At 42.5% G+C, this 21,926-nt stretch overlaps 1 protein-coding gene and 1 long non-coding RNA gene across 2 annotated transcripts in view; one reads left to right on the top strand and one right to left on the bottom strand.

The window, feature by feature from the left end:
* LOC133239935 (uncharacterized) overlaps positions 1-21,926 on the top strand; it is a 100,222-nt gene that overhangs the window by 68,981 nt on the left and 9,315 nt on the right. The window lies entirely within an intron of this gene.
* Positions 17,178-21,926, bottom strand: part of LONRF1 (LON peptidase N-terminal domain and ring finger 1) — a 46,101-nt gene continuing 41,352 nt past the window's right edge. Inside the window, exons 11-12 of the mRNA XM_061404363.1 lie at positions 20,890-21,042; positions 17,178-18,525 (exon numbers count right to left, since the gene is read on the bottom strand). Of these exons, the coding sequence (XP_061260347.1) occupies positions 18,367-18,525; positions 20,890-21,042 (312 nt within the window). The 3' untranslated portion in view covers positions 17,178-18,366. The remainder of the gene's footprint in view (positions 18,526-20,889; positions 21,043-21,926) is intronic.

Below are 21,926 nucleotides of genomic sequence, written 5' to 3'. Positions count from 1 at the left end.
ATCCTTGGTACTTTGGGCAGGGTGACCCCTCATGTGGCCAAGAGAGGACATTTGAATCAGTGTCAATCCGTTGCCAGGATTCCACTGAGGATAGATCTGTTGTCTATAGAGTTTATGTCCTATGACAAGTTTTCCTACACTGGGGTGTATTCTTTATGATTGAGCATCTACCAAGTTTATAATGAGGGCTTCTGGGCAGTGGCCAGCCCGATAGGCTGTGCATGGCAGTGTGCAGGCTGCCAAGGCCTGGAGTAAAAGGAGTCTAATAGATGCCGAGAAGAACCCTTGGAGAAACTGGAGTTGGGTGTTATAGATGATGACACAGGGTTCAAGACCCAGGAGCTGGGATGTAGAGAAATTCTCATGGTGTGTATTTGGACACTGAGTGAGCTGAAAGACCAGATGGCAGAAGAACCCAGAATCCATGACCCTACTATCTGGTGGCTAAAATAAAATCATCAGGCGCTTCCTAATTTCATCTGACACAGTGAGTCTGGCAGCAGCGGGGATGCAGCTTAGGAATAAGGTCCAGAAAATCCTTCCCTTAAAGCGCTGCTGCTGCTGCTAAGTTGCTTCAGTTGTGTCCAACTCTGTGTGACCCCATAGACGGCAGCCCATTTCCTTCTCCAATGCATGAAAGTGAAAAGCGAAAGTGAAGTCGCTCAGTTGTGTCCGACTCTAGCGACCCCATGGACTGCAGCCTACCAGGCTCCTCCGTCCATGGGATTTTCTAGGCAAAAGTACTGGAATGGGGTGCCATTGCCTTCTCCGGATCCCTTAAAGTGCATGGGGATATAAAGTGAGAAAGAGACTTGCTGTGCGAATCCAGTGGGACAGAAAACCACAGACAGGGTGCCATATGGGCCAGAGACATGGAGAGAATTATACACACAGAGAGACCCCTTGGGCTCCTTCATGATCAGAAATCACATTTCTGTCAGCTCTCAAAGGACAGCGTCAGCAGTCACCCAAGTGTTGTTCAGATCCACGTGGCCACCCTCATTTGACAGGAGTCATAACACAGGGAGTGGACTGAGATCATACCCCGCGGGTCATGAAAATAAAGCGAAGCAGCGAGTGAAAGATGGCAAGAGCGAAAAAGTCAGGGGCCTTGAGCTGCGGCTGGTGAAGCCCACAGTTTACCTTGGATTCTCACCTTTTGGTACCAAAAATGATCTTGGGTGGCTTCTACCTGCCACAGCCTGAAGTGGGATCTCAGTTCCCCAACCAGGGACTGAAGCCAGGCTGCGGTAGTGAGAGCACTGAATCCTCGCCACTAGACCAGGAGGGCTGGTGGTGGCCAGTTTCAAGACCCTAGATCATCTGCTTTGAGGAAAGAAATTTCAACAGAGAGATGGAAGGTAGTGAGACAAGTAAATCGTTTATTGGGCAGGGGGTGGGGTTGGGGGGTCAGGAAACGTACGTGTGGAGACATGCGAGCAGACTCAGAGAAGAAGTTGCAGTCTTAGAGTAGCTCAGATCACTTACGTGGGTCGGTTCTGGGTTCCCTCTGGCCAACCATCTTGCCTTGTCTAGCTCTGAGTCCATGTCTGGTCCACCTCAGGGTCCTCTCCTCCTGCTTGCACACCTTTTAGCCAAGATGGATTCCAGTGCAAGGGTTTCTGGGAAAAAGAACATATTATGGTCTGGTGCTCCCTGCTTTCCTTGACCTCTGAGGAACCTTTCTGTGTTTGTGTAGTTTGGGAGGTCTCCTTGACCTCAAGACTGAGAAATGTGTGGTCCCTTTTTCTTCTCTCCAGAAAGGACTCAGCTCCTCCTTGCTGCTGCCATTATCTTTATCCTGGTGTATCTGTTCACAGAGGACAGATTCCAGCTGCTCAGCCTGGGGCTCATTATAACTTCTGCCTCAGTGAGAGTGGACATCCTTGTCTTGTTCGTGATCTTAGAGGGAAATGATCTCAGCTTTCCACCATTGAGAATGATGTTAGCTGTGGGTTTGTCATGAAAGTGAAGTGAAGTTGCTCAGTCGTGTCTGATTCTTTGCGACCCCATGGACTGTAGCCCGCCAGGTTCTTCCATCGAGGGGATTCTCAGGCGAGAATACTGGAGTGGGTTGCCATTTCCTTCTCCAGGGGATTGAACCCGGGTCTCCAGCACTGCAGGCAGACTCTACCGTCTGAGCCACCAGGGAAGTTGGTCATATATGCTCTTTATTACGTGGAGGCAGGTTCCCTCTATGCCCACTTTCTGGAGATTTTTTTTTCCCCATCATAAGTGGGTTTTGAGGGCCCTGGGACTTACCTCCCTGGTGGTCCAGTGGTTAAGAATCCACCTGCCTGTGTAGGTGACACAAGTTCGACGCCTGGCTCAGAAAGATTCCACGTGCTGTGGAGCAACTCAATGCATGTGCCGCAACTACAAAGCCTGAGCTGCTAGAGCCCGTGCTCTGCATGGAGCCACCACAGTGAGAAGCCCGCACACTGCAGCTAGAGAGCTGTTCGCCACAACTAGAGAAAGCCCTCCTGCAGCAACGAAGACCCGCAGCTGAAAATAAATGAAAATAAATGGGTGTCGAATTGTGACAAAGGCTTTTTTGGCATCTGTTGAGACAGTCATATGGTTTTTATTCTTCCATTTGTTAATGTGGTGTATCATACTGATTGATTTACTTATACTGAAGAATCCTTGCATCCCTGGGATAAATCCCACTTGGATCATGTGTATGTTCATTTTAATGTACTGTTGGATTCAGTTTGCTCGTATTTTGTTGAGGAGTTCTGTGTCTATGTTCATCAGTGATGTTGGCCTGTAATTTGTGTGTGTGTGATCTTTGGCTTGGCATCAGGGTGATGGTGGCCTTATAGAATGAGTTCAGGAGTGTTCCTCTCTCTGCAGTTTTTTGGAAGAGTTTCAGAAGGATGGATGTTAACTCTTCCCAAATGTTTGTAGACTTTGCCTGTGAAACCATTTGGTCTTGGGCTTTTGTTGGAAGTTACAAAATTACAGTTTTAGTTTCATTACTTGTGATTGGTCTGTTCATGTCTTCTATTTCTTCCTGGTTCATAAAATTGACTTTCGAAGTGATCATTTTTAAAGTCAGGTATTTATTCTAATAGTGTTGCCATGCTTAGCATATTTTTTCTGCACCCACCCTCTACCCCTCTGAGATATGTAACGAATATTTAGCTGCTAGACAATATGTAGTTATTATTTTCATCATTTTATAGATTAGAGAAGTGAGGCTTGGAAAAGGTAAGTAACTGATCAAAGATTTCACATTTGGCAAATATTAGTAAAAATACTCATGTATCATTCAGGCTTTAAAGGCCATGGGAAATAAGCGTTCCCCTTCTAATATGGATGATATTTTTCTGGCATAGAAAAAAACACTTAAAAAACACTATGGCCTTATGTAAGAGCATATGTTTTGTCCAAATGAGAAATCCTTAAGAACGGCGATCCAACTCCTACTGAAGCAGAGGTGACCGGCCTCATTTTATCTTCAGATGCGGCAGCACCATCTAGTGGCGAAGAAAGACATAGCCCCCGTGAGTGGTTTTCCTTTTTTTTTTTTTTAATGTCTCTGCTTTTTATTATTATTATTATTATTTTAATTTTATTTTTAAACTTTACATAATTGTATTAGTTTTGCAAAATATCAAAATGAATCCACCACAGGTATACATGTGTTCCCCATCCTGAACCCTCCTCCCTCCTCCCTCCCCATACCATCCCTCTGGGTCGTCCCAGTGCACTAGCCCCAAGCATCCTCATTGGACAAAGTTAAAAAAGATAAGTCGCTTAGTTGTGTCTGACTCCGTGTGACCCCATGGACTGTGGCTCGCTAGTATCCTCTGTCCAAGGAATTCTCCAGGCAAGAACACTAGATTGGGTTGCCATTACCTTCTCCAGGGGATCTTCCCGACCCAGGGATCAAACCTGTGTCTCCTTCATTGCAGGCAGATTCTTTACCATCTGAGCCACCAGGGAAGCCCCATTCTTTATTCTTCATTGGACAACTAACCCCATTTTTAAGGGTTACAGAGATTTATTTCAGACTTCCAATTCAAAGTAAAATTACCAAATATGTTAATCATTTTTACGTGGAAAAGTTTTGCAACAAATACTAAGAGGTGATGACTGAACAGAAGTTCAGGCCAAAGGCTTGCATGATGGGAGAACTGATAACTGAAGATGGCCCCAGGGGCCCAGAGCTGAGGCGGAGGCGGTCTGGTCTGTGAAGAGAGGCATGAGGCTGGGGGCTGGAAATGGGGGCATGGGGGAATTAATACCTGTGGGAGTCAGAAGAGTTACACTCACGATTTGATCCCAAGGTGCCATGCACGTCAGACCCTATGTTGAGCAGAAGATAAATAAGGGGAAAGTGAAGAATAATCCAGACCCTGAACAATGAGTCCTCAATGTCATTCCCACACTTGGCACCTGCCTTCCGCTCTGGAGACAGGAAGGACCTTGGAGAAAAATGCAGCCCCACAAGTCCCTCAGGGAGAAGGTGGTTTGTCTGGTGTCTTCTGTGAAGGCAGTGTGGACCTGAGACAAATACATGGCTATTTCTCCAAAGATAGGTTTATTCAGGATCAGCAGGAAATTGCACTTCAGGGGCTGCAACCATGGCAAACGGCATGTGAGTCTGCCACATGGCAAGGGCAGAAGAGCACTTTTACAGCGGGGAGAACGCTGGGAGGGCGCCAGTAAACAGAGACCACGGCTTTTCCTTTTTTGTTGTCCAGTCACTAAGTTGTGTCCGACTCCTTGCTACCCCATGGACTCCAGCATGCCAGGCTTCCCTGTCCTTCACTGTCTCCCGGAGTTTGCTCAGATTCATGTCAGTGATGCCATCCAAGTGTCTCATCCTCTGTTATCCCCTTCTCCTCCTGCCTTCAATCTTTCCCAGCATCAGGGTCTTTTCTGGTGAGTTGACTCTTCGCATCAGGTGGCCAAAGTATTGAAGCTTCAGCTTCAGGATCAGTCCTTCCAGTGAATATTCAGGTTGAGTCCTTACCAGGAAAGAAGAGAGATTTCTTTTTCCTGTCAGAGTCTGGTCTTGTCACAGGACCTGAGAGCTCCCCTTTTTGGTCTCCATACTCTGTTTAATAGAAGGTTCTGTTTATTTTTTATACCAGCCTTTAACAAGCCCAGGACATGGGGTCTCAGAGAGTCAGACATGACTGAGCGGTGTCACTTTCACTTTTCACTTAACAAACCCAGCCCTACTTGTTTGAGTCTCTCTAAAATATGAATGGATGGCCAAAAGTCATCACACATTCACGGAAAAGCACTGGCATGAAAAATGAAGACCAAAACCAACAAATGGGGAAAAGAAGCTGAGTGGAAACAGGAGATGCAGGAAGGGAACAAAAGCTATAGTTAATAGTATCAGAAGAGAACGTTGTGGGGAGGGGGAAGGGGGAGAAGAAGAGGAAGGGGAAGAAAACAGAAAAAAGACTTTGAAATTTATAAAAATGGTAAGTGAAATAATTTGTGATTAAGTTTTGAAGGCTAATGTGGAAATTCCAGGTATGTTGAACATTAAGGGAAAAAAGGAGATAGAAAATAGACAAAAGAAAACTAGAAGTTGAGAACAAATCTAAGGGGAGAAATCCATCTAAAGGAATTTTCAGAGACAGAAGAGAGCGAAGAGAGGTGACTTGTGGTCCTCCCGTGGTATCTGGGCAGGGCCTTTCCTATTTCTTATGATGGGTACTTAGTAGGTCTCTCAATAAAGCCATGGGTTATCCCATTCTGGGAAATGTTCTGGGGGGGGGGCTCTCCATGTCCACAGAAACAGAGCTTATTCTTTTCAAATGCTTCGTAACATTCTGTTGTCTAGAACTAACAATAGTATGTTTAACTACCTGTTCTTCCATTGGCGAGCATTTAGGTGTTTCTGTGTCTTGGCATTACAAACAGATTACTCTGTGAGCTCTCTCCTTGCAGATGCTTGGCTATTTCTCTTAGAAATATACCTCAAGACAAGATTTCTAGATCACAGAATATGAGTATATTTTTAAGTCAAAATTCAAAGGTTGCCCCATATGGCACATCAATTTATGCTGTCATCAGTTGAGCTTGGGGGTGCCATCTCCCCACACCTAATAATGGATGCTAATGATTTATTGTTTTCTAACCTAATAGGCTTAAGATGACATCTCTTTATTATCTTTTTTAAAAATTTATTTTTGGCTCTGTGGGGTCTTCATTACGCACGGGCTTTCTCTAGTCACAGTGAGTGGGGGCTGCTGTACTAATGATTTGTATTTCTTCTTCCCTGAACTGGCCATTCATATCCTTCGAATATTTATATTGGATTATTTGCTTTTTCTTACTGATTTATAGGAGCTACTTATATATTCTGGACAGAAGTTTCTATCTCAGAAGTTGTCAGTATTTTATTCTAATCAGTTTTGTCTTTTAACTTTGTTAAACATCCGAATTATAAGGAGAACTTCATGAAGGCAGGAAGTTACTCATTTTTGTTGCCAAGCATCTGGCCAGACACATTAGATGTTCATTGTGTGAATAAAAACGGAAGTGACTGTGGCTTCACAGCAGCCCTGAAGGGATGTTGACAGGTGGCTCTGCAGCCAAAGCTTTCCTGGGTCTCAGTGACTTCTCACATTGGGGGAGGGGGGGCAAAGACCGGCTTGAATTTAAGCTGTAAGTGGATCACAGGAATGCCAGTGACATACACGCCCAATCGTTAAGAGCCACAAAGAACCGTGATAGGTATGGATCGCTTCGGTATGGATAGGATGGATAGGTATGGATAGGATGGATACGTATGGATAGGATGGATAGGTATGGATCACTTAGGTATGGATAGGATGGATGAGAAAGCATCCTCTGGTTATCTTCCTCAGCCTAAAACCAGGATCTAGTCAATAGTCTAACACAGTACCAGAGGGTATCTGTGTGGTTTGACTAGCTTACAGAGATGCATATATCTTTAGGACCAGAGTCCTTATGGCTCAGACAGTAAAGAATCTGTCTGCCATGCAAGAGACCTGGGTTTGATCCCTGTGTAAGGAAGGTCCCCTGGAGAAGGGATTGGCAACCCACAGCCTGGAGAATTCCATGGACAGAGGAGCCTGGTGGGCTACAGTCCATGGGGTCACAAAGGGTTGGACACGACTGAGTGACTTACTGTTAAAAAGTTTGGTTTGACAGTGGACTCCTTGTCCCTTTTCGTATTTCAACACCAACAGGAAGAAAAGTCAACCAAAGTGGAGATAAACTAATAAAAGATTATGGTAAGGGTGAAAATTCACTACAGATAGTCTTTATGTGGTATCGTTTTAATAGCATGAAGTTTGAGATTTGGCATTTATTCATATGTTGGTGTCAATTGTTACAAATTTTGAATCTTTGAAAGCTCATGGGTGGAATTTTTAGATTTCTTAATTGAGACTTATTTCTACAACTGAGGAAATGTGACAGATGGAGCTTCCTGCTACATCGTTGTTGTTTTTTTCCAATTTTCTTCTAATTTAGCTTGAAAAAACCTCCAGCAAGCCTCTCCTATCTAAAAACATGCCAAACAGTGAAACAGAGCCCTTACGGAGCTGGAAAATTCAAATGCAAGGAAGAAATGATGAGGAAAATTTGCTTGTTGCTTATTATATGTATTACTTAATTGTCATGTAAAAATGTGCCATATATTTGTAATTACATTAAAACCAAGCCACCAAAAACAATTATCTAAGTCTGTGTGGTGAGCAGTCAGCCTAACCCTTGCTTTTAAGGTTTGGGCAGTACTCTTTGCTGAATTTGCAAGTCTTTCTGGTAATAAGTGTGAGGTAGGAAAGGAGGTGTGAGCTTTGATATTTACAAGCAAGTCCCCCTATTTCCTCCATTTCCCCCCACAGAACTGTGCAGGGAAATGGTCTAGAATGAGACTTTCCTAAAAGCATGACATCTCAGATTGCAGTTATTTTCCTGGCCACCAGGGGACGCTTATGTGCCTCTACAGGGAAAAAGATTTGAGTTAACAATCTAGACAGAAATTTTTAGAAATTCAGGATATTTAACAAATCACAGGATTATCCCATGCAGAAGCAGAGTATAGGTGTTTCTTGACACATCTTCATGAATAGATCAGAAAATTTTACCTCGCTAAGAAATTGTTTTCTTCTTCATTAAGAAAAGCTGGCATTGCGTTTCAATCTGAAGATACCTGTATCTAAATTCTAAACTCATAGTTAAGATTGTAGGCATTAGATTAACAATCAAAACATGCAGAGTTTACACATATTCACCTCACTCCAAATCGTAGGTTGACCCCATGTTGGTAAAAAGTCAGACATCTCTCAGACTTGCCCGTGTCTACAGGATAACTGAAAAACATTTGCTTCCTTCCTAATCCTGGGTTACATTGCAAAGCAATATTCCATTAATTTAATACAACAAAATGGCACAAACCCCAAGGCCAACCAATCCTTGGGTTTTCCTAGCAGTCGAGAGTGATTCCAGCACACCTAGCCTCACAGCCTTTTTTAACTTCCCCGGTGTATTTGTCTTCATTAAGACACATACACAAATGCATGACTCATAATAGCAAAAAAAAAAAAAAAAAAACAACCACACCTGAAAATAAACCATGTCTATCAATAGTAGAAAAATTTAAAAATTGTGGTAAGCTCATAAAATAGTATGACAAGGAAAATGAACAAGCTATAATCATCATCTTGATTGAAATAAGGCAAGCACAAAGAATATGTATCATGTGACTCCATTTATATAAATTCACAAACAGAATTGATCAATGGTTTTAGAAATCAAGGTAGTTTCATTTGGGGAGGAGGTGAGGTAGTAATAATTTGGAAGGAGAGCAAGAGGCATTTCTTGGTACTAGCTTTATTCTATTGCTTAAATCAGATATCTTCATTGTGTGATAGTTCATTAAAGCTTTACATTTTTGCTGTGTACACTTTTTAATTTTTATTTTATCCTGGAGTATGGTTAAATGTTGTGTTAGTTTCAGGTGTATAGCAAAGTGACTCAGTTACACACATACTTATCACCACTCTTTTTTTAGATTCTTTTCCCACATAGGCCATTATAGAGTACTGAGTAGAGGTCTCTGTGCTATACACTGGCTTCTTATTAGTTATCTGTTTTATATATAGTAGTGTGTATATGTTAATTCCAAGCTTCTAATTTATCCTCCCCTCTCCCCTTGGGTAACCATAAATTTGTCTTCTACACCTGTCACTCTATTTCTATTTTGTAAAGAAGCTCATTGGTACCATTTTTCCTAAGATTTCACGTATACGTGATAGCACATCTGTCTTCCTCTGACTTCACTCCAGATGCCGATCTCTGGATCCATCTGTGTTGTTGCAAATGACATAATTCTGTTCTTTTTTATGACTGAGTAGTAGTCCACTTACACACACACCACATCTTCTTTATCCATTTCTCTGCGGATGGACTTTTTAGGTGTCTTCCATGTCTTGGCTATTGTAGATAGTGCTGCAGTGAACACTGGGGTGCCTGTATCTTTTCAAATTATGATTTTCTCCAGATATATGCACAGGCATGGGATTACTGGATCATATGGTGGCTCTATTTTTAGTTTTTTGAGGAACCTTCATACTGTTCTCTATTGTGTATGGTGTTAGGGAATGTTCTAATTTCATTCTTTTACATGTAGCTGTCCAGTTTTCCCAGCACCGCTTACTGAAGAGACTGTCTTTTCTCCACTGTGTAGTCTTGCCTCCTTTATCATAGATTAGGTGACTACAGGTGTCTGGGTTTACCTCTGGACTTTCTGTCCTGTTCTGTTGATCTGTATTTCTGTTTGTGTGCCAGAACCCTACTGTTTTGATTACTGTGGCTTTGCCTGTATCTTTTTGAATTATGATTTTCTATGGATATATGCACAGGAATAGGATATCTGGATCATGTGACAGTTCTTAGTTTTTTTTTTAAGGAACCTCCATATTGTTCTTTTAAAATTATTATTGCTTTTAATTGGAGTATAATTGCTTTGCAATGTTGTACTAGGTTCTGCTGTATGACACAGTGGATCAGTTGTATGTATACACATCTCCTCCAAGCTCATCACAGAGCACCGGGCTGAGCTCCCTGTGCCATACAGCAGCTTCCCTCCAGCTGTTTTACACCTTAGTGTATGTATGTCAATCCTGATCTCCCAATGACTCACCCTCCCCTTCCCCCAGTGGCCACATGTCTGTTCTCTGCACCTGTATATGTCTCTCTTCCTGTCCTGGAAAAAGGTTCATCTGTATCATTTTTGTAGATTCCCCATATATGCATTAATATATAATATTTATGTTTCTGACTATTTCACCCTGTATGACAGACTCTAGGTCCATCCACATCTCTACAAATGACCCAATTTCATTCCTTTTTTATTAAGGAAAAAAATTTAAATTTATACTGGAGTATAGCCAATTATCAATGTTGTGATAGTTTCAGGCGGACAGCAAAGGGACTCAGCCATACATATACATGTATCCATTCTTGCCCAACTTCCCCTCTGATCCAGGCTGCCATATAATATTGAGTTCCCCGTGCTATACAGTTAGGACCTTGCTGGTTATCCATCTTAAATATAGCAGTGTTTACGTGTTTATCCCAAACTCTGTAACTATCCTTTCCCCCCGGCAATGTTCGTTCTCCAAGTCCATGAGTCTCTTTTCTGTTTTTCAGAAATCACTTCTTTTTAGGTTCTGCAGTTAAGGGATGTTGTATGACATTTCTCTGTCTGACTGACTTCACTCAGTAAGACAGTCTCTCGATCCATCCATGTTGCTGCAAATGCAATTATTTCATTCTTTTTAATGGCCAAGTAATATTCCATTGTGTATAGGTATCACATCTTCTTTATCCATTCCTCTGTTGATGGACATTCAGGTCGCTTCTCTGTCTGGGCTACTGTAAACAGTGCCGCAGTGAACACTGGGGTACGTGTGTCATTTTGAACTAATGGTTTTCTCAGTATCTGCCCAGGAGTGGGATTACTGGCTCATACGGTGATTCTACTTTTAGGTTTTTAAGGAACCTCCCAATTGTTGTCCACAGTGGCTGTGGCAGTTTACACTCCCGCCAGCAGTGTAAGAGGGTTCCCTTTTCTCCATAGTGGGAGGAGGATTTTCTTGTCCGTGTGTCTCGTGTTCACTGGCTCTTCTGAATGGATCTTCCTTTAGATGCTTCTGGAGTCTTCAAGGCAGAATTATTTTGAGTCTCATCTGTTGATTCATTTTAAGTCCCTTCCTTTCTTCATTTCTAGCAATTTTACCTACAAATTTCCCAATTCTAGTTACTAGAATCAACTATGTCTAAAAGAGGAAGTTTTCAGCCAGTTTCAGACCCACTTCCACAAGGCTTTTGCATCAGAATTCTTGTTGTCAGTCTGAATTGAATGCTATATTAATGTCCTGAGATTGTGGTACAAAGCATCATGAACTGAGTGGCTTTAAACAACAGAAATCTATCGTCTACATACTTAACCAACAGAGCCATCTTCAGAGTTCATGATGGAGTGGGGCATCTCCACCAAGGGGGACCAGGATAAGAGAGAAACCCCCTTATTCACCCGGCAGGTAAGCTATGAAAACTCATCCACTGCTATGAACCCAGGCAGCTGGGAAAGCATAGAACACCAACACAAACAAAAAGCCTCCAGCAAACTGTTGTGATTTTTGTTAAATTAACAATTGTTAAGTAGAGCCTTGGGTACTGAGTTGAAGGATGAGCCATAATTTGATAGAGACGGAAAGGGAAAGTGAACCAGAGGAGGTTATTACTCACAGGTCCTGGCGGAGGTCCACGGCAGCCTCCGGGGGCCACTCAGAGAGGCTGAAGCGGGAGCAGGCAGACTGCCAACAGCAGAGGACCGGGGGCACGGGCCATTATTAGGGTCCACAGGCGCAGTGCTTTGCAAGCCCTGGGCTAAGGCTAGATCAGTTCATTGAAACCATAAACAGCAAGGTTTAAGTAAGCTCCAGGGGCTCTTGGGCACAAGTGGAGAAAGCTAGCAGGCAGGAGAGACTGTTTATCAGCAGTCACGTCAGGAACTTGTGACTCCAAACTGCTGTACAGAGCACACACTCATGGGAGGGCTAGCATCAAGGCCCCTGCTAGCCGCTTAGCCACACAAAGGGATGCCAATACTCCAAGTATTACAGAGTAGCTTAGTGAACCCCTCAACACAAAGCAATGCTCAAACTTCAAGACAGATCAAAGCAAATGATCTCAACTGAAACACAAAGAGGAAAGAAAGGGAAAGTACAACAGAGCATCAAAGATCTATGAAAGAATATCAGTGGACTAACATGCAAGTAATTATAAAAAAAAAAAGGGAAAAGAAAAATGTACATATGGAAAGATGCATGTGTGTGTATATGTATGTGCATTGATGGCACAGTTTGATAACTTTACAGTGAAATACTAATTCTGAAACTCTGAATAGAATTCACTACGGAGAGAACAGGGAAGTTATTAAAAAATTGGAGTGCCCAGGTAAGAATCTAGCTCACTTAACAAAAGAACAGAAATTGGATTTGCATTAGGCTTTCAGCAGCAACATACATGCCTGTGCCTAGAACGGGCTCTGGTATTTCAGAGGAACCCAATCGAAGGCTGCACACTGAGAGACCTGGTTGTCGCCATGTCTATTTTCACTTGCCACTTAACCACCCTGTCTTGGGCTTGAACATTTGAATACAAGAGGTAATTCCCGAGTCTCTTCTAACTCCACTGATGTGGAAACATTCCCGGAACTAGCAGTATGTTTTTCTTTCACTCACTGGCTTACACAAGGAGTTATTAACACCTTCTACCTTGTCATTTTGCTTTTCTTTGTTGTCCTTGCTTAGATGTGTTCTAGCATGTTAGGCTGTTCAGCAATTTGTTTCTGTAGGTTGCCACACTGTTACTTCTCTGTCTTCAAATTCAGTTTGTTAGTGATGAGAAAATTGAATTCAGGAATCTCACATGCACACTCCTTCCTTCCTCCTTTCCTTCACTCTTTGGAAGGGTCCATAGACTTATCTTGGCTAATTTCAGTGACTCTGGCTTACAGTTATATCAGATGGATTAAGATTTGGGAATCATTGAATGTATGTGTGTGTGTTAGTTGCTTAGTCGTGTCTGACTCTCTGCAACCCCACAGACCGTAGCCCACCAGGCCCCTCCGTCCATGGGATTCTCCAGGCAAGAACACTGGAGTGGGTTGCCATTTCCTTCTCCAAAAGGAACTACAGAAAGAAAGAAAGTGAAGTCACTCACTCGTGTCTGACTCTTTACGACCCCATGACTATAGCCTAGCAGCTCCTCCATCCATGGAATCATTGAATACTTAGCAACAAAGGCATTTCAAAGAATAGAGATGATAAGCATGGGGTACATAAGTATATGAGATTTTCCCATTGTTCTGAGTTTTTAATTCGGGTCTCTGCTACTTGGAACAAGGTGGGATAAGAAGACCCCACAGTCTGACATTGGGTTGAAGATTGTTTTTCTATAGCTAAGTTGTGTCTGACTCTTTGAGACCCCATGGACTGCAATATGCCAGGATTCCTTCACTGTCTCCCGGAATTTGCTCAAACACATGTCCATTGAGTTGGTGATGCTATTTCAACCATCTCATCATCTGTCACCCCTTTATCCTCCTGTCCTCCATCTTTCCCAGCATCAGGGTCTTTTCCAATGAGTCGGCTCTTCATATCAGGTGGCCAAAGTATTGGAGCTTCAGCATCAGTCCTTCCAATGCATACTCAGGGTTAATTTCCTTTAGGATTGAAGATTAAGAGCATTTTAAAGATCCTTGATATACATACTCTGCAATACTACTTTCTAAAAAGGTTGTTAGCAATTTACACTGTTCCCCTAAATGTAGGGCTGAGCCTGATCTGGCTGTCTCACTATCTTGGTGAGGTGCTTAGACGCAAGTTCTAATGCCATTTCTGTAAAACGCACCCCTCCCCCGAGTGGAAAGCTTGTAAGTCAGAGTCATGTCAGTCACTTTCCGACCTTGTTTGCTGTCTCAGAACCTGATGTGGGGTTAAGGTCGAGCCAGACTGCCTGGGTTCAGTCAGTTCTACCATATATTAGCTGTGTGATCCTTTGGCAAGTTACTTAGCTACTTAGTGTTTCTGTTTCTTCATCCTTATAAGGACACTACTTCACAGGACTTTTCTGAGGATTAAATGTTGAGTGTCTACCACATTTTGAAATGAAGCCTATATGCTTTTCAATATCCTACTGTGACAAAAAAAATTTCCTCAAGGATACATTTAAATTTTGGTGAACAGCCAAGAAGTATTTGGAGTCAGGTCTCTAAGAGAACTCATTTATTAAGCTGGTCATAAATGTCTTTTTTTTTTTTAATGTTGGCATTTACATGTTGGCTTAGGAAGAAAATTCATCTTATTGAGCCCGTCATCTCCCTGTGGATCGATGAGCCAATTTGAGTTATTGCTATTTTGTCTGTTCTTAGTCACCTAAGTTTGCCTTATTGTCCTATTTAAATGAATGACTTCCATTCCCCAAGAAAGCCCATAGGTTATTTTATTACCCTTGAGTCAATTACTTGTCTTGTTTCTTCTCTGCTGGTCTTAAAGTTGTACAGATGGACATGAAAACTTAGAATCTCTCTGCCACATCTTGATCTCTCCCTCCTACCTTGCTCTACTGACCTCTGCACTGTGTTCTGGAAAGGACCCCAACCCACCTTCTGCCTCATTCCTTCATCCTGTGTCTGAATTCATTCTTCTGTTTAACTCACCTGCTTAGTGTATTTTTATGATTCATTCACTGGTTCAAAAAACTAGGCTCCCAGGTGATGCCAGTGGTAAAGAATCCACCTGCCATTGCAGAAGACACAAAAGACACAGGTCCCATCCCTGGGTCAGGAAGATCCCCTGTAGGAGGAAATAGCACCTCTCTGGAGTATTCTCGCCTGGAGAATCCCATGGAGAGGGGAGCCTGGCAGGCTACAGCCCATGGGGTCACGAAGAGTTGAACACAGCTGAGCACTTTCACTGCCTCTGCCCACCTCTGCCCTGTGTCCTAGAAAGGACCCCGACCCACCCTCTGCCTCATCCCTTCATCCTGTCTGAATTCATTCTGCTTAACTCATCTGCTTATTTTTATGACACTCACTGGTTGCCAAGGACTGTCTGAGGAACATATTTTAGATCCCCAGGTAGTTTTTGGAATTGCATGTCCTCCAATCAAAGGGCACTGGATTTGTCGTTTTGTAGAGTGTCTTTCCACAAATTCGTAGGAATTGACTGTCTACTCGCCTTTGTTCCTTCCTGTGGCTTCGCTGGTTCAGTCCCACGCAGCCTGCTTCTGCTGACCGTGAAGAAGGCTGGGACACAGCCTACATGAGGGAGGTTGGTAGCTTGCTGTCTGTGCCTGAGGGCTCGCCACCCCATTGGGGATCTGTGGCTATTTATGGTTTTGTGGTCTTCTCTGGCCCAACGCCCACATTCAGTGCTTTGGCCCGAGAACAGCTGCTGTTGCTGCCTGCTGCCTAGGCCACGTGGGGACAGGCCAGACTATCCAGCCACCTCCCCAAGGAATCTGCCCGAGATTCTCTACCAGTCTGGGGCTCCCCTGTAGTTCTTCATTTCTATAAAGCTATGTTCTCCTCTGGTCTTCTATATCAGATCCTGTTTCCAAATCTCAGAAATTCCCCCAGAAAACACTGACTTTGGTTTTGCATCACCATTAGATTTCATTTTCTTTACTGTCACTGTTTTGAACTTGGGGAGGAAAACAAGACAAAGGTATTTTCTCAATCTAAATATCTTTATCCAACTTCCCTTTTTAATTGGCATGTATTTCAACTCTGTTCAGTGGTCAACCTATGTCTTGGAGATTACGTCTGTCTAAACTGCTAGACATTAGTCTCAGTACTCGAGAGGCTTTATGTATTTAATTCAGGTATCCCCCCTAAACGCTATAAGTAAAGTGTAAGGAAAGTGCTATGGATTCAGGGTTCTAGCTGAGTGAAGGTATTCAAGTTGACCTTGAGGAACAGGAAGAACTGCACATGTAGAGACAGGTGTTTAAGAAGGGAAGAGCAACAACCAGCTACCTTGGCTTGAAATATGGAATTCCTGACAGAACTTAGTCACTTAAAGTGACAAGAGAAAATGTGTCCGATTCTTCTTCTTTTTTTTTTTTCTTTCTGATAAACTGAATGGGAATTATAGGAGGAAAAAGATTTCCAAAGATTTTCTATAGACATAGTAATTATCAGAGATCATGTACCACAAAACCAGGGTCGAATGATAAATAAAACCCATGAATTCCCATTAGAAAGCAGGTGTATATAGACAGAGACCATTTACTGCTGTGTGTGTGTAGACACACTGCAGAAATGTATCACAGATGTGGATCTAACACCAGGTAACGCCTACTGCCATGTGATACATAATTTGAGAACTATACAGGTAAACTCTTCATTGACACCACCCAGACACTACTTAACAGACATTAGATAGTTTATTACAAGAAAGTGCAATCTAATACTTCAGAAAACTATTCATATGGTACTTTTGGGAAACTGCTCATTCTTTGAACATTTTCTGTTCAACTATTCAAGATTCTTGAGTAGCATAATTGTGGGGACAAAGGGTGGCCCTCTATCTAGGCAGTCATTTCTGCCTTTTTGAAAAATAAAAACATTTGATATTAAGATGACTTATTTATATTTGAAAAATTCTAGCTGAGAAACTGGGGACCTAAGTAGTTAAAACTGTTTAGTCAAGAGGAATCAGTAAGAGTCTTATCTTTATCCTTAAGGGACATAGATATTTTTGAAAATTATTATTTTTAATTGAAGGATAATCACTTTACAATGTTGTGTTCATTTCTGCCATACATCCATATGAATCAACCAAAGGTATACAATATGTCCCATCCCTCTTGAACCTCCCTCCCACCCCGACCCACCCCTCTAGATTGTCACACAGCACCAGGTTGAGCTCCCTGCATCATATAGCAACTAGGGACAAATCTTTTAAGAGGTTGCAAAATGTGTTTTAGAGGATGGGCATAGAGCTTCCTTAAGACACTTCACTGTTTGGTCAAAAGAAGACCAAAAAAACATATTTCAAAAATATTTTGAAAGCTGTATTATTTACATCTCATAACACAAAACAGTACAGAAAACTCATGTTCTTTTTTTGACACTGACCTAATAATTAAGAAAAAAGTATTATGAATTTAGCTTTTATTCAAAATTAAATAAGCAAAAGCAAAATTTTTAAGAAACTTTTTACAAATTACTTACATAAAAGAAAGTTAAGAGGGACAGTCACAAGTCTGCAACAAATAATTACAAAAGTATCTAGGGCAGCATGAATACAGACCATGTCACAGCATAGTGACCTAACTGTGATATGAATAAGGCATAACTAACATTTGCACCAAGACCAGGATTAAAAAAAACAAAACATACTTTAAAAGCTTAGTTCTACATTAAGCTTCTTTTCCCTCAGATCCTTAATGGGTTTATACTATGTAATTTTTTTAAACAAACACATCATGTCAAACTATAAATTACACAGATGGGCAGTTAATGTGAAAAGCCCCCCCAAAATGTACAAATGAACTGGTACTGAACTGAGTTCTCCATTTACCTTTATGTACAGTTAAGTGTAAACCATATTTTCACAGTTTTAAGTGTTTTATGAATAGATGCACAGTACCAAGTCAGGTTTGCAGTTGTTCCTGAAAACTGGCTCTAGGTTCTGCATCCGATGCCCGTCGGCTATTGGGATGCAAGTATTTACATAAATAAGAAACCGTGTCATAGTCAATGGTCAAGACGGTTCAGCAAGAGCGGTATTTCCGACAAAGAGGGATACTCAATACCATAGCTTAAATACTTGTGCAAAGTAAGCATTAGGACAGAGAAATCTGAGGCAAATTCAATTTGCAAAAACTTGTATCGCTACTGTTGTAAACTTGGGCAATAAATGACCCTCGGCAAGTACTGCTCTCTATGGCTTTTTTTTTTTCTTTTAAAATTTTAAAGCCAGAGAAAATGCACTCATACTATCCACACGTGCAGAGACACACACACGCACGCACCCACCCCACATACACACACAGTTCTCATTTCATTTAGAGTATGGTACATAGTGCAACTTCATCACAATGTAGAGGTTTAACACACATTCAGTGTGTGTTTTTCTGTGCAAGTTCTTAGTGGTCTAAATCCTAGTTGAAGGTATTCGTTTGCAGAACCACATGACTCAGGAGGTTGAAGAAAAAGAAAAAAGAAAACAAACAGTTTCCTTACGTTTCTCAAACCAGCACTGGATGTGCAAAGGCAGCGGACAACCTGGCCGTCACCCCAGCCAGATTAGGGTAATTTCAGAGGAGGATCCAAGCAGTTGGTTACTTAGATTGGTCTCTGGAAAAATAAGTCAGTATATGCTGTATCTTTGTCAACCGTTCTTTCAATGACTTCATTGACAAAACCGACAGCTGATAGCGGGGGTCAACAGGAAGGACAGCAAGAAGCCACCAACACCAGGCCGGTCCATTAGGGATTGCCTAAAAAGAACCCACATCTTATAATGTTAACAAAACAAGTAGTTATGTAGGCCCAGCAGCAACATACCACCACCAAGCTAATCTGGATTGAGCAGTTCACAGCGTTAGATTCTCTTTCTAAATAAAATCTCCCTACCGTTTTCCATCGTGGCTGTAGCAACTTATATTCCCACCAACATTCCCTTTTCTCCACTCTCTCTCCAACATTTGTTATTTGTGGCCTTTTTAAATGATGGCTATTCTGACCTGAGTGAGGTAGTAGTCTTGATTTCCTCATTGACCGATTGGTTTTTTAGTAGCATACTGTTCAGTCTCTATTTAATCATTCTCACTTCTTTTCCTGCAGTTGATTTCTGATTTCTATACTCTTATTTGTTGAATGAGGTTAGTTCTGTGTCCTAATATGTGCACTTGAAGAGAATGAACTTTTTTGGATGTCTATTTAGAAAAGACTTTTCATTATTTTTTTAGATAGGTTTAGGAATTGCTGTATTCTTTTACTTTTTGCTTTTCTAAGAAATTGTCTTTCCTTCTATTCTAAATGATAATCTTGCTGGGTTGAGTATCCTGGGTTGCAGGTTCTTCCTTTCAGGGCTTCGAATATATCTTGCCACTCCTTTCTGGCCTGCAGTGTTTCTGTAGAGAAATCAGTTGACAGCCAAATGGGGTGGGGTCCCTTGTAATTAACTGTTTTTCTCTTGTTACCTTTAGAATCCTTACACTTTCGCCATTTTAATAGTAACATGTCTTGGTGTAGGTTTGGGATCCTCTGTGCTTCCTGTACCTGGAGATGTGTTTCCTTCTTTAGATTTGGAAAGTTTTCAGTCATAACTTCTTCAAATACATTTTTGATCCCCTTTTCTCTTTCATTCCCGTCTGAAATCCCCATTATGCATAGACTGGCCCACTTTATTTTATCCCATAGGGATCTTATATTGCTTTTTTTTTTTTTTTCATTTGGCTTCCTGTCTGCTGTTTTGATTGGGTAATTTCCATTGTTCTGTCTTCCAGAACACTTATTCTTTTCTTATTCTCTCATGATTCATTCTGCTATTCATTGCCTTCAGCTTAGCTTTCATCTCAGCAAATGAGTTTTCTAATTTTTCTCAGCTCCTCTTTATAGTTTCTAGTTCCTTTCTAGAACAATCTGCATTTATGTTGATAGCCCTTTTTAATTCCTTCAATTATTTTCACTGCCTCCTTTTTGAACCTGCTGTCTACTAGACTGAAGAGGCCTATATCATTGTTCTCTTAGGGAATTCTCTTGGGTCTGTTTACTGGGAGTGCCTCCTCTGCGTCTTCATTTTACTTACATTTCTCTTACTCTGGGTTTAGGAGAAACAAGTAGGCACTGTAGTCTCGGACGGCTATTTACAAGTGGGAGCACCCCTGCACAGCTTGTGTGGGTTTAATAGATTTTGGCCAGAGTGCTGTTTGGTTTGGACACCCGCTGCCTCTTTCCTCAGGCTGCCTGGTCATCGCCCCTCACTGGGGGCGTGCAGGCACGCGGCTCGTGGATGCTTCTGGAAGGGCGGGGGTTGGCGCCCACTCAGGGAACCCTCGGCAGCGGCAGCGAGTGAGGCCACCTCCGGAGTCCAGGACGGCGGTCACGGCTAAGACCCCCGGAGCTCGTGTAGTCAGCCCCCTGCTGCCTGAGAGAAGCTCCTATGGTGGTCCTGCGCCCCCAACAACGGCGTCCTGCCTCTCTGGCGGCCCAGGCTTCTTTCTGTGCTCCCCCAGCAGGGAGCGCCACACCCCAGCCCCTTCAGGCTCTCCCCCGGCAGCCAACCCCCCTCCTCCCGGCAGGGTCTGACCTCGGAAGCACCCCCTCTTCCCCGCTGGCCTCCCTGCCAGTGAGGGACCTCCCAGGAACCGTTTCTCTGTCATGGCTCCCTCCCAGGGGCGCAGGTCCCATCCCAATTCCCTTCTCTTTTTTTCTTTCCTGCCCGGTTATATGGAGATTTTCTTGCTTCTTGCAAGTCTGAGATCTTTACATCAGCGTTCAGTAGGTGTTCTGTGAGAATCGTTCCGTAGGTACATATAAGTTTGATGTGTCTGTGCGATCTTGATCCGACCTCCTATGTCCCACATTTGACTCCTTATCCCTCCTTCTGAAAAATCCTCACTAGAAGGGCTTTCTCCTTCTCTGGCACTAACTCCTAACAGACAGCTCAGCTCACACCTGTTTGCTTTCTCTTCCTATATAAGATGCAGTGGGTACCACTGTGCTAGAAATATATGGTCATGAGTCTAAGGACCAAAGGAAATGTTGAATGAAACTCTAAAGATGAAGAAACTTAAAAATCTAACAATTTGGGTTTACACACAGAGTGAAACTTGGAAACAGTATCAAAGCCATCGTACCTGCAGGTTTTCCTCCCGCCCAGGCATCGATCCAAAGTGCTGAAGAATCTGGCTTCGAAATCTGTCTCTTAAATTCTGAAACCAGCTGCAGGCTTGAGAGTAGACCAAATCATGAAGTTGCCGGAGGTTCTCTATTTCATCTTCATTCTCAACCTAGAAATACAACAGTAAGATGTCTGTGTTTAGTCTTCCCATCCACACTACCAACGTTATAGAAGTGGAGGAAAAAATATTTAAAAAGGAATACCTGTCCCAGTGCTGGATTAGAGTGTTTGTGTGACTGACTTCACTCAGCAAGAAAATCTCTAGGTCCATCCATGTTGCTGCAAATGGCATTATTTCCTACTTGTTAATGGCTATGTAATATTCCCTTGCAGATATGTACCACTCCTCTGTTGATGGGCATTTAAGTTGCTTCCATGTCTTGGCTATTGTAAACAGTGATGCAGTGAACACTGGGGTGTATGTATCCTTTCAGACCATGTTTTTCTCTGGGCATATGCTCAGGAGTATTATTCTTATGAACACAGTAAACCCCATACATTTCTGCCTCACATAGTACCAATAGGCCAGACTCAGACAGCAAGGCCTGACCTCCCAGCACAGCTAACCTGGCCTTGCTGAGTTAGCAGTCCAGCTGGGAGGGGCAAGATGGAGAGTGAGTTCTCAGATAAAGGTCTACAGGGACTGGGAATTCATCTCTATGGATCAAGGGCCTTTGAAAGCAGTGGAACAAAAAAGCAGAAGAATACAGTTGCTACAATGAAAGGTAAGATTGGGGGAGGTCTCAGGTGCAGATCTGCTGTGGCAAAAGTAGGAGGAGCACAGAGGAAAAGCGTAATTACAACTTTTACCAGGGAGTTGGGTCACAAAACCAAAACACGCAGTAACTTAGCATAATAAAGCCAGAATATCAAAAGATAGAGAATACATTATGCAGTGATGAAATTCTGCTGTAAAGTCCTACCTCAATCCCCTCTGTACGCTCTTTGGACTACTGGTTCATCAAACTGCAAATACAAAATTAAATGCTTCAG

Source organism: Bos javanicus, chromosome 27 (genome assembly GCF_032452875.1).
Source record: "Bos javanicus breed banteng chromosome 27, ARS-OSU_banteng_1.0, whole genome shotgun sequence".
Lineage (NCBI taxonomy): Eukaryota > Metazoa > Chordata > Mammalia > Artiodactyla > Bovidae > Bos > Bos javanicus.
This window is presented reverse-complemented; position numbering and strand designations above follow the sequence as displayed.